At 42.6% G+C, this 13,282-nt stretch overlaps 1 protein-coding gene across 4 annotated transcripts in view; it reads right to left on the reverse strand.

The window, feature by feature from the left end:
* The window catches only part of gatad2b (GATA zinc finger domain containing 2B), a 38,955-nt gene that overhangs the window by 13,685 nt on the left and 11,988 nt on the right, over positions 1-13,282 (reverse strand). The window contains exons 2-4 of one of the 4 annotated variants that reach the window (XM_058377931.1): positions 12,639-12,861; positions 12,246-12,455; positions 1,013-1,363 (exon numbers count right to left, since the gene is read on the reverse strand). In XM_058377931.1, coding sequence (XP_058233914.1) covers positions 1,013-1,362 — 350 coding nt within the window. In that variant the 5' untranslated portion in view covers position 1,363; positions 12,246-12,455; positions 12,639-12,861. Of the gene's footprint in view, positions 1-1,012; positions 1,364-8,375; positions 8,400-12,245; positions 12,862-13,282 lie in introns of those variants that run through there. The other 3 variants (XM_058377930.1, XM_058377932.1, XM_058377929.1) reach the window with 3 other exon arrangements.

Genomic DNA, 13,282 nt, shown 5'->3' on the forward strand with positions numbered 1-13,282 from the left:
CAGCTACAAACATGGATATTTTGTTGTGGATCGAATTTTATATAAGGGTTATGTCTAAGACTAACAATATTCACTACAGACATCAGGGACCAAAAACTGAAAAGGTTAGATAAGGTCTTCCTGTCCTGAATTCCAGCTGCTTTTCATTCTCCAGCATCAAGAAGCGTCAAACACACTGAATGATGAAAATACATGAAATCCAAATCAACTAGCTCAACTGTCCAGAAAGCATGTAGCAAAAATAGATTTCATGCATTTTTGGCCACAGAAAACAAACAAACAAACAAACAACCAACCAACCAACAACAACAAATTTCCTGCTGAAATTTGATCCGGCAAATTTTCAAACCCCTTCCTGAACAAGACTTCATTGTTTGAGTCTGGGACATTTCGTAAACAAATGTGGACAGGAACAACCCTGCTTTGTATAGAAAAAGGTAATTTAAATGACATTGTTGGCAGATAACCAACCACAGACCTTTTCCAGCAAGCCGTCAGCAAATATGCGAGTTTATCTCATTGACTTTCCCCTAAGTGCTTCAGACAAAACTCTATTCAACACAAGGTTAGATGACCGTTTCTCTTTCAAGGGATCTGGATTGTTTTCAGATTGCAGCTTTCAAGATTCTGAAGCTTAGGGCCAGAAAAGTGCACAGAAAGCTAAGACTAGTCTGAACACATTATATTATTTCAATTTGATCTCCACACAAAACAAAAATATCTAATAAACCTTTGAAATTGTGCAAGTCCTTTACTTTTACTCGCACATCATATCATTAATGGAAAAATACATGGGGAGGTTCCACAAATATGAGTTATTGACACAAATATTATTTAGACTGTGAATATGGGCATTAATTTTAAAATTCCTAGTTTAAAAAAAATCAAAACAATTGCCCTGGGGCAGTAAGACTAAGGCGCTGCTAATCACGTGATGACCAGAAGTGTGAAGAAAGATTCAATAAAGTAGTTCACTGCCCCAACCTGAAGCCCATCCTGCATGTCCTCTCACCTCCTCTTGGAGCTCATGTCCACAGGTTCGTCCATCATGTTCTCTTTGCCATTCTTGCTGGGTCCTCCATGACCTGTGCTCCTCAAGCTCCCATTCAGCTTCTCCTCATATATCGCGGAGGCTCCCATCAGCCCCTGGCTGGCCCCGGGTCCTTTCCCCTCCGCCACAGCGGCTCCTTCCAGAGCGGCGAGGTCTTTGCGCTTGAGCAATGCCAGCATCTTCAGTCGCTCCATAGCCTCGTGACCCTCCATTTTCAGGCGCTTGGCCAGCGCTTCTTCCCTCTCGTCGGCCGTTTCCAGGCCGCGCTTCAGCAAGTTCAACCTCAACGCCTCCTCAGACATCCGCTCCATCCTGTGTGCACAGAGGGAGAGATTCAGAAGATGACACACAAAACCTCCATCTCATACGACATTACTCTGAAAATCGCGCCACGTTCGAATTCGAGTCCCTGCGATCGATTCAGATTTTACAAACCCTGCTTGAGCCCAATGCAAATCAGTCAATTGTTTTGAGGCTTTTCCTGACCAAGTGCTGTGACGGAGAGCTGTGAGAGAGAGACACAGAGTGAGAGCGAGCATGTTGTCATGGCTCCTTCTCACACACCCACACACAGCCTGCCACTCACTGGGCCAGGAGGCTGCAGCGTGCAAGAACCAGACTTAATTAATTAATTACAATCAAATCACTGTAGTTTTCATGGTCCGACAAGAGTGGGCTGAGTGAATGAAAGCTCCACACTCTACGCCTCTCTCCCTCCCTCTCTCTCTCTCTCTCTCTCTCTGAGCTCTCTGTGTGAGAGTGTGTCTCCAGCCCGGCAGCATAGTGGGAGAAACCACCGGTCTTTCCCCAACAGTTCCCTTCTGCTCCCAACTGGTACAGTGCACTTGGATAAAAAGGGTGACCTTCAAGCTTCCAGCAAGGGATCATATTCCTGGCTTCTAATTACTGTGATTGAGAATTTAACTCTTATCTGAGGAATCTAATTACACGAGTCTCTGTTCTCTGGTGAACGAACCCTGTGCTGATGAATGAACGCCCAAGGCTTTTGTATGAAGACTAAAAATTTTAAAAGGGTGACAACTTTGTTTGAAAATGCAAACTCTTCTGGGTCTGAAATGTGCTATTTCCACTGACAACTGCAAAAATAGTTCTCAACGTTTAAGCAGTCTTGCTAGGACGTACAAATCAATACTGGGTACCAGGACGATACTGGAATGAATCACCACCAGGATTTTTTCCAGTCAAATTCTATATTTATAATTCTATATACACCATGGACGTGTATTTTTAACTAAACACGGATATAACACACAAACATCAGATACAACTCAACTGATAACAGAACAGCATATATTGATAACATATATATATATATATATATGTGCCATACAGGAAACTAAGTGATGACTGAATGCTGTGAATGTCTAAAATGAATAAGGGGGGCTAAGTATTTTTATTTCTATTGTAAAATAAATCTACAGGGGAATTTGCTTATATTCCCTCTCTCTTTCTATATATATATAGTTTCTACTAGATACACCCTCATTTCTCCAACTAGATAGCAAAACTGATAAGAACAGAGTGAGTGGAGTGCACTGGTCACTGGTAGAACAGAACCAGTAAAACCTTTTATGGCCTCATGGACTTACTTCATTTTAGCAATTGGCCAGAACCAAAACAACCACTTCAAGATTATCTGATTTGAGCTCCACTTCCAAGCAAACTCTCGCGTGATTCGATCATCCTGAGAAAGCAATTCTGACCCTGAACTGACCCGGCTGCAGGAAGTGGATTGAATACGCTGTGTATTTTGGGTTGCGAGCAGCGTTTTCTATTATGCAAGCTGCTAAAGTGACCTGTGAGGTGCAAACTGCCAAAAGACAGCTGCAGAAATAGGATTCGGGATATCTGGACTGGGAAAAGAAAAATAAGTACACAAACAAGTTATTTTCTATTTTTAGAGGTACTAAAAAAAATTATATTAAAATCACAACCTTGATTTTTTTTTCTTAATGTAATGCCAACCCACACATTTGCCCTTATTCACTGAGACACAGCAGCATAAATCTATCACCACATGACCGCATGCATGCACCTGAAGCACCGCATGCATGCACCTGAAGCGCAGTGAGTCTACTGAAGAAAAATAACAGAAAAGCTGTGGGGGAAGCTTAAAATGAAACTTCGTGGAAAATGCCTGCTAACAAAAAGGAACACATTTTCTTAAATAAATGGTTAATATTATGCACTGAATATTAAATTCCCAGTTATTAAACAAACGATGACTAAACGTATGACATGCAAGAATGTGGTGAGTGAGTCAAGGCTGCATGTGCCGTCTCGCTCAAAACTCGCCAGTGACGCATTACAATTAGGGCGCATTTATCAAAACCGATTTTCACAGAAAACAGTTGTTTTCGCACAAGATTCAGGCTTCTGCAGTACAGATGTGCCGATAAAACAAGCCTCCAAAACGCAGAACGCTATAAGTGTGTTACAGTAATATTTTTATTAATGATAAAAAAGTAACTATTAAATGTATTAATTAAATTTATAAATAAACTCAAGAATTTAATAAAATATCCATATTGCCAGCTATAAAACAGGCCAAAAAATCATGAATGAGAATTAAAAAAAAAAGACAAAAAAAAATCCTACTTCATCAAAGAATTGGGCAAGAATTTTTTAAATCTCTCTCTTATTTATTAGTTTGATTATTTATTTTATCGTGTGCTGACCATACTTCATCCTCAGCTGAGGAAGGCTTGTTTACCTTTTTCTGTTGCCATATTTCTGAACAATGAATGGAAGAGTTTAAGTTTGTTTTGTTGGTCCTGTCTCCTCCTACACAACCATTTTGTTGCTTTTTGGTTTGTTAAATGATGAGCGTTGTGAAGCCAGCCCAAAACAAATAGCAAACCGACCAAAAGTATTATTTTTTCTGACACAGTTAAACCTCAAACCGTAACCTTTCAATCTCCTGTGTTATAAGAAACGAGGCTGTTTGCTGAATGCTGGAAAGAAAGTTTCTTTCTGGTCCTTTGCAGTTCCGTCCAGTGAATGTAGATGTTTAGATGTTTCTTGGCCACATTAAAGTGACAGAACTAGCAGACAGTAGCACAAACAGGACGAACGCTTGCTGCCCATCAAGTAGCTTCTACTTGTGTGAAATCCTCAGACTGGCTAATCAAGAATGCGTGGTCATGAAATGGAAAACAGGAGCAGGATGAAACTGCACTGGTCTCCATTGCTGCATTCTATCAGGCAGTCATTAGTCTAAAAGTGGACAAAGCCACACCACACCATCCACAGGGGAGGAGATGCTCACAGGCCTGGGCCTAATTGAGACACTGTGTGTGTGTGTGTGTGTGTGTGTGTGTGTGTGTGTGTGTGGGTTCCTGTGAAGCACATGAAAAGGAAATCATAAATAATCGAGTGTCTGTGAATCTGTGTATACACACAGGAGTCTGTTCAGGTTTGGCCGTGTGTCACGTACAAGCGATCTAAATGATCATGTGTGTGTATGCTTGTCTCAGAGAGTTAGACACGCATGGGCAAGCACTATGTAACCAAAGGGTAGACAGAAACTCTCCCTCCTGCCTTCTCTCAAACACACACATATACACATATTACATCACACACATACAGACAGACATTTTATATATTATTATATATATATATATATATATATATATATATATATATATATATATATATATATATATATATATATATATATATATAAAATATATTTATATATATATATATATATACACGATATTTAAGTATATATATATACTTATTTAAGTATAAAGTATATATATAAAGTATATATATATATATATATATATATATATATATATATATATATATATATATATATATATATATATAAAGTGGGGGTGTTGAACAGTGGAGACTATATGTGGACTATTGTTGGTGGTGGAACCTCTTTATCTGTCTGATGCATTTGTATTCTGGTCCTAGCAGCTAGTATAAGGTAGGCCATTAACATCAGACCTGGTGGTACAGAGATTCAAACACATACACACACACACACACACACACACACACACACAATAGCTCTAATTTTAGCCATCATTGCATTACAAATGTAGTGAATAATATAATGAGTATAAAGGAGTAAAACACTGTACACAAATGCACATGCGGTAAAAAAACCAGCCAGAGAAAAAAGTACCGAAAGCATCAGTCTGTGCCCCGGATCTTGCATACTGACTAACATCCTCATGGTGGAAAAAAAGAAGGACTAAATTTAGTAGCTCAGGCTTCACTCTTCCCTCACTTATAAGATACCTGCACAGAAAAAGGTGCTGTGCAGCCAGAATTTTGCTTCCCCAAGCACAAACAATATAAATGCAGCTTAAAGTGTACAACAGTGGTCTTTAAGATTCAATTAGATATCTTTAGTGAGTTTTAAAAGGTACTCGCCTTCCCAGGTGTAAGAAATACTAAAGACTCGAGGGAGTGATGTCGCGTCTCTGGGGTGTTTCTGCTACGGTTTCTCGTTGGATGATCACACAGTTACTCGACAGTAATAGTGCTTAAAATACTTTGATTTGTCTATTACTGTCTAGCTGTTCAGACTTTATCTGATCAAATTCCTCCCTGAGTGAGTCTCGTGCTTTTTGTATCTTGCTGTTACTCCCCCAAAATTTTGCAACTCCGTCCACCTGGACTCCTCATACCACGTTATACCTTCAATGCTTTTTTATCTCACAGTGTGGTGTTCGAAGCTGGCTGTGGAATCTGATTCGCAAGAAAGGAAGTTTAGAATGCAAGAGTTGCAAAGCTATGGCCATGTGATGCGATTCTTATCGCTCTGTTGCACGTCAGACTACAGCGATGCTCCTTGATGCAATCGTTACATTAAATTCACAACAGAGAGAGAGAGAAGGGAGAGACAGAGAAGGGAGAGACAGAGTGATTGAGAGGGAGAGAAGGGAGAGAGAGACAGAGAGAGAGAGTGAGAGAAGGGAGAGAGAGAGACAGAGAGAGAGGGAGAGAGAGAGAGAGACACAGAGAGAGAGGGAGAGAGAGAGAGAGAGAGAAAGAAAGAGAAAGAAGGGATAGAGAGAGACACAGAGAGAGAAGGGAGAGAGTGAGACAGAGAGAGAGAGAAAGAAGGGAGAGAGAGAGAGATAGAGAGAGCACTTCTATCTAATCTATGACAAATGATTGTGCATGTGAGGCTGCAATGGGTGCACTGCACCAACCCTACTGCAAGACCTCAGGGGAGAGCAGTAATCACGCACAAACCAAAACGCTTTTTTGAGGGATGGCCGTGGGAGGGGGGGCATTCCAGGGTAGCTAATATTAGTTCCAGCTCTAAAAAGTGCATGAGCTGTATTCTTCCTTCCCCCTGTAAGACATGACTAATGAGCGAGTATAGCATAGGCTCGTGCAGCCGGCATGACCTTGTATTAACAAAGCAAGTGGGTGGAGTGCACACGACACGTCCGTTCGATCTGCGAGACCTTTCTAAAAACTACCGTCCACTCCTGCCTCAGACCACATACACGGAAACATTCCAAACTTTTACACACCCCGTCAAGAAAGCTGGACATCGCGCAAGTGGATCATGTGTGACGCAAACCAATTGAATCGCTCGCCCGAACGCGACGTCACAAACCCCCTGAACGCCTGTACTGCTGCGAGCGAGCCAATCAGCTGCCGTGTTAATGAGAACCCCTCGCTGCCATACTACACCCTGAAAGCAATTAAGCTCCGGGGAGCCACGTCTCGCTGGTCTTAAAATGCCACATTGTACAGCCATCCCCAATTATAAATTAAACACAGCTGTAATTGGCCCCTTGATCACTTAATCATAGCTCGATTATCTCATTATTGCTCGTTCTATCGTTTTATCACTCACAGCCCCGCGTATCTGCGCTCTGATCGCGCTTAGTCTCATGCCTGTCACGCTGCTGCAGTTGAGTATCTGCAAGATCTACATTAGGTTCATTAACACACACGCACAAAGGGAACCGTGATCGCTATCCAAGAAGATCTCTTGGGGAAAACTGTTCGACATAAAGCGACGTTCTCCTGCTCTTAGCAAAATATTATTCTGGCGTTCCACAAATACTGACTTAATAGGTGAAAAAAAATAAATAACTTGGATATGTAATGCCATGCCATGCCATCACTCAATACCACCCACTTCGCGTGTGTGTGTGTGTGAGAGAGAGAGAGAGAGAGAGAGGGAGAAAGAGAGAGAGAGAAAAAATACACACGCAACCAACAATGGCAGCAGCCAGCCAATGAAAAAGGCGTTGTGTTGCACGTCAGCATGAAACCCCTTCACGCACCCCGGCCCCCCTCCTTTACATAATATAATGACTGTTTCAGTTCAGTCAGCTGCTACAAAAACCAGACTCTTTTTCTCCTCCCTTCCTCCTCCTGTGCATCTCCCTGCACCCCCCCTAACACACACTCCCCCCTCCACAGAAACCTGCACACGCGCAATCCAGCACACACTCGCAGCGTCGGGCCCTCGGCCAACAAACGCAACAGCAGCTAGGGGGGATGAAAAGAAAGAGACTGAGAGAGAAACTGAGCAGGAAAGAAGGAGACTGAGGAGTCAAGATACAGTCGTGATTACAGAAGAAAAGAGACTGAAGTTATCAGTGCAACTACAGAGAGGATCACCTAACCACTCAGACACAGGAGAGAGAGAGAGAGAGGGAGAGAGAGAGAGAAAGGGGGAAAGTAGTAGCAGTAGTACAGTCAGAGTGCAGACAGTATTTCGGTGCTCCCACCCAAGCAGACGTCTAAATTTCTACCCTTTGGGACGTAAGTTACCCCACTACTGATACTAAAGCAGTTGAAGATGATGCTGACTTCATAGTTTGAAGCCACGGAGGTCTGTATAGACCGTGCCAATATAAGGCTGTCTTTTATACCCTTAAATACCCCCCACCCATCCACCCTTACCACACAGCTTCAGCTGTGCCACAAGCCACAAAGCCAAAAGTGGCCCCTCCATCGTTCTGCACCCCTCCTCCCTGTTCCTCAAAAAAAAAAAAAAAAAAAAAAAAAAAAAAAAAAAAAGAGTCTTCCTTTCCCCCCCTTATTTCTTCCCTCACTGTGTTGTAAAAATAAACACACACGCTTGCTTTCTGGGGGCCCCTTAAAGGTAGTGTCGAGTCGACTGCGGACTTTTTTTCATAGTCTGTGCATTTATGATGTAGTGAGATTAAAAAAAAAAAAAGGAAAAATGGAGGGGAGTGAGGATACCGTGTAATAAACTGAGTGTGGATGAGGAGAAAAAAAAAAAAAGATGGAAAAGAAAGCAGCGCAGTGCGCTCTCCTGACATACTACCCTGTCATAATGCCAAACCTTAATTCCCCCGTCTGCCCATCCCCCCTCCAGTATTGCGCTTTCTTTATGCACACGCCACGGCTGCTTGTCGATCAGATCGCTGCGTGAACAAAGATGTCCTCCTCCCTCTGCCCTCTCTCCAAACGCCATCACACCCTGAAGACCCCCGTAAACCTGGATCCTACACACACACACACACACACACACACACACACACACACACACACACACACACACACACACACACACACACAGAGTGAAGGCACCCAGTCTGACAGGAAGACATAACAGATTTGGAGAGGTTGGTAAAAGCAGGCCAAACGCCAGCCGATGGGGTGTAATAATAATAAGGCCATTTGTGAGCGCATGGTGGAATCCACAGCTCATTTCACGCATGATCTGCATCATGACAATTCATTTGGCTGATGCAACTCCCCACCCCACCTCACAAAACCCGCGTGCTAATGGCATCACATCGCTCACACAGGGCAGCAGGAGCGCGTGCAGAAAGAGCACGGCGTTATTCAAAACAACAACAAAAAAAAGCTCTTGATTCCTTCACGCGAGAGCACCAGAGCATCTTCTTAATTTTCGAAACGTTTGCTGCAATTCGTCCCAGGGCGCAGTGCTTATCACGAGCGTGCAGGGGTTGTCACCCCAGCCGTGTTGGCCTGTATCCCGAACGTGCCCGCGCTGATCCAGTCCGTCTGATCAGCCACCCGCTCAGTTGGCTAGATTAAACCTTCCCCATTTGCTCCATCTGATGCCGAGCTTCGCGGATCTCAAAATGGCTTCTGCATCATTACCGAGGTGTGTGCTTAGAATAAAGCGAGTGAGCGAGCTAATAAGTTCTTAAGCGCAGTTACACAGTGATGCTCACCAACATGCAACAAAACGTGCTGCTGGAAGCTCTCGAATCCGGCGCAGTCGCACAATACTTTCCCTGACCTTAGATGTAAGGAGCATGATTTATTGCAAACAGAAGCCTTTGGCGCAGTAACCCAGTTTGAAGCTGCTAAGAGTAGGATTGGTACAGGGTCACGCAGGGTAAGCGCTAGCAATGCTGGGAAAGAAAGATGACAGCTGGCCTTTCTGTTCAGGCTTTACACTGCTACTCTCTCCTGAGCATGTGGAAAGCCTGGTGTGAAGTTAGGTAGGAAAGTTCAGAAATTAGCACAGCAGACCATAACGGTTTCTTTCTAAGGGGTCTACCTTGTAAAAAACACGCCACCAACTTCTAAACATTTGCTCAGGAAAAACTTGTCGAGGAACAAATATAAGGGGAACAGAAATAGATCTAAACCTACACAACTGAGATGGTGATTAAATCACAACAATCAGTTAAACACCGAATATAAACTCGGGGATTAACAACTTATGAAGATGGATGAGCTTCAGAAAGAGTGTATATGATTTCTTGTTTCTATAGTGATCTTTAAATTTCACCGCACACACACTTCTGATATACAACAAACTAATGAAATGAAGACCACAAACGTTTTTAAACACCGCTTCCTTACGTTACCTCATTGAATAAAAGCTTAATGTCAAGTTTCGTGAACTTTCCCACACCTAACTTGCTTTTTCTGAAAAGGAGACATGATTACAAAACTCCTGTTGTTATATGGAAGTAGTTGGTTTAATGGTGTAATTTTGTGAAATGAAACACCGGTGCAAATTAGTCAACTGTCCTGAGACAAAGGCTGCTTGTGTATTTACCCTGAAATGTAAGCAGCTGGACGGCAGCACAGTGGCTTAGTGGTTAGCCTTACAGCAAGAAGGTCCTGGGTTTGAATCCCGGGTTCGAACAGGCAGGGGCCTTTCTGTGTGGAGTTTGCATGTTCGTCCCTGTGCCTGCATGGGTTTACTCTGGGTACTCCAGTTTCCTCCCACGAAAACATGTACATGAGGTGGAAATTGCCCATAGGTATGTGTGATGGACTGGCGACCTGTCCAGGGTGTACTGCTCCAGCAGATCCCCATGATCCCTAATAAAGCACGTATAGACAACAGATGCATGAAAATAGCCCAAACCCTTTGTCCAGTATCTACATGATTATTCAGGTGAAGGAGAGATCCTCTAGCACCTTCATGGTCACTAAACATTTTGAAATGACTAAAAAAAAACTTTACGGAAACCGTCTCAAACTGTCTGCATTACTGAGGTGTAAAGGTTTAATGTGAAATTAGGAATTCCTCCTTTTCAGCCTGGACCTTCCCACTTCTTTATTCCTAGGTGGCGGTATTATTAATGGCTGCTCAAAATATGATTGTTTTTTTTTAAAAGATATTTGCATAAACATATTAAAGTAGGTTAAGCGACATGTTAATTAACCTTGACCTGCTGACATGTTTTTTATGAGCTTGTCTTCATCATTTCAATAGAATAACTGATGCCATCTTGATTTATGTCATCTAATTAATCTCGGATCTAATCTCCTATCCGGTCATCGGCTACTCACTACAGTAACATATAAAGCTGGCTTTATACGCAAGTCTTCTATTTTCTTTCTTAACGGTCTATCTGACATTCTGCTTCTACTGTGATCGATTGAGAGTCTTGATTACTTCAGTTTGAAGGAAGATGTCACACCTTGGTTGTGCTAATAGTCTGGAGTGACCGATCAGGCTAATCAGAGCGAGATTTTTTTAAGATCACTTTGTGGAGTATCTCCCAGAGACACTTTTCTGAGTTGGTCTGCTGGGTTGTTTAACGCTGACCGATCTTGTGTAGCTGAATCTTTTCCATAGCTCCTAACTGAAGAACTGATGTATCCTCAGTGTGAGCGCTGACCTCACTCTCTGCATGGTTTATTTCTTCATATTTGTTATAAGCATATGTGATGTGTGCTTAGGTATTTCCCAGGATTCCAACGTATGCTTTCTGTCATAAATTACTGGTGCTTTAAAAAAACAAAACAAAAAAAACCCACAAACGTGATTAATGCGTATTAATTTTGTCCATTGCCATGAAAGAACAATTACTTTTTTTAAAAGCTGTCTATCAGTATTATGTCTAGTAAATAAAACACTCAATCCTGACACAAGCTGCAAAATCACAGGCAGACGTTTGTGTCCTTGACAAACCTGAACAGCAGAAGATCTGACTGTCACTGTAGTGTCTTCTAATATGATATTCTAACCTTTAAAATGGTTTTTATTCATTTATAAATTGGCGTCGATTTTGTCAAGTAATTTAGATTTAATCAGTGTTACGCTGCACAGGGCGGAATCGGGCCTTGCACATACCAAAGTCCAAAATTTTGAGACAAACCTAGCAACCACAGAAAACACTGAGACTGTGCGGAGTCTAAAAATATAACAATATTGCAAAACTGCATCACGGTTACAGTGATAAAAGAAAAACAACCGAAATCCAGTCAAATTACCAGACAAGAGAGTTCACGGTTTCAGGCTAGAAAACAAGCAATAAGCCACATTTTACCTTTAAGAAATTTCTGACATGTCATGAACAGGTGAAGAGGGGAAATCTGATGTGGGATATGATACTTTTTGAGATATTTTTTCCTAAACATGTATCCACAGCACCCTAATCAATAAACACCATCATTCCACACTAATGAGCTACACTGCAGTCAAAATACTAGCGAGTCTGATTTTTTTCCCCCCTGGATGGACAGAATGTCCATAATGAGGAAAGCTACATGACAACCTTTCACTTTTGTTATAGCGAGATTGTTTCTGTTTGTGATCATCAAATTTTCTCCATATCTTAGATAGAACCATGAAAAGCCAGGTTTAAAGTTGGTTTAAGGCTCTGGAGTGGCACACTAGAAAAAAGTTCGCACCATGATCCTGAAACGTTGCTACAGACGTGAGGGAGCAAGAGGCTGGGTGCTTTCTGGGTAGGAGAGAAGCTATACTCACTCTTGTCAATCACAGCAAAACTGACCAGCCGTGGACATCTGGGAGCTGGTGTATGTGTAAGAGGGCAGACAGCGATGTCCTATGATAGAGTTACGCTGCTCTGTGATGCAGCAGATGGAAAGATGCGGTTAGCTTTGGCTTCTCAGATGAAGTTTGCGCTAGCCTTCACCCTCCTTGGTCGGTAGCCGTCATATGATACAGGAGAGCTGGCTGGTGGGTGGAAAATCAAATTAGGGAGAAAATGAGGGGGAGAAAAGGGATTTTTTTTTCTTCACAATTCTGAACACAGCCGTTTCCGGTTTCCGCAGCCCAGTAGCGATATCCTCGCTCGGCTTTGTGTGATTCAGATGTTAAAATGACAGTGAGGCAGCGAGCCCCTTGTGCTGTAGTCACCTCTATGAGCTCACTTTCACAGACGGCAGCACTCCAGCGCGAGTGTGACCTCCCTGAGGGCGTGCAAAAGCAGAAATACGACTTCAGCAATGCTCTTATGAGATCATGAGGCATCCGTTGCTACATTCACAGCTCCAGAGGAGAGGGACAGCAGGTGACGAGCACCACTGCACTCAGACCTGACGCTTGGCCTGTCTAACCTCTGCTCCAGGGGGACAGTGATCTGTGAAAAAAGAGAGTCAGACTGAAGTGTATATGATACCAATCAGATGAAGTGATCTAGAACTTTAAGGAATGTGGGAAAGACTCGCATTTTCAAATCTGCCTAAAAAATAAGCGCGCAGAGTATTGCATATAAAAAGCTGGTGAATGGGACCTGCGCTCTATTAACAAATCCCTGCACCTCAATGGAATGCTAAAAATAAGCAAAGCGAAGAGTGCGAGGGTGAGAACAGCTCAGCCCCATTCTTCACGGGAACATAAAAGCGCCATAATCAGTCGGCAAATCTGATAAAAAAGGGATTACCAGCATTCACAAACGCGCTGGAACGTTGAAGCAGGGAGGAAAAAGAAAACCATGTGCTTATTAGAATTGAGAAAAACCATCACACTGTATCATCTCTCAGAACAGCTGCTGAGTGTCC

This window comes from Hemibagrus wyckioides, linkage group LG24, assembly GCF_019097595.1.
Source record: "Hemibagrus wyckioides isolate EC202008001 linkage group LG24, SWU_Hwy_1.0, whole genome shotgun sequence".
NCBI lineage: Eukaryota > Metazoa > Chordata > Actinopteri > Siluriformes > Bagridae > Hemibagrus > Hemibagrus wyckioides.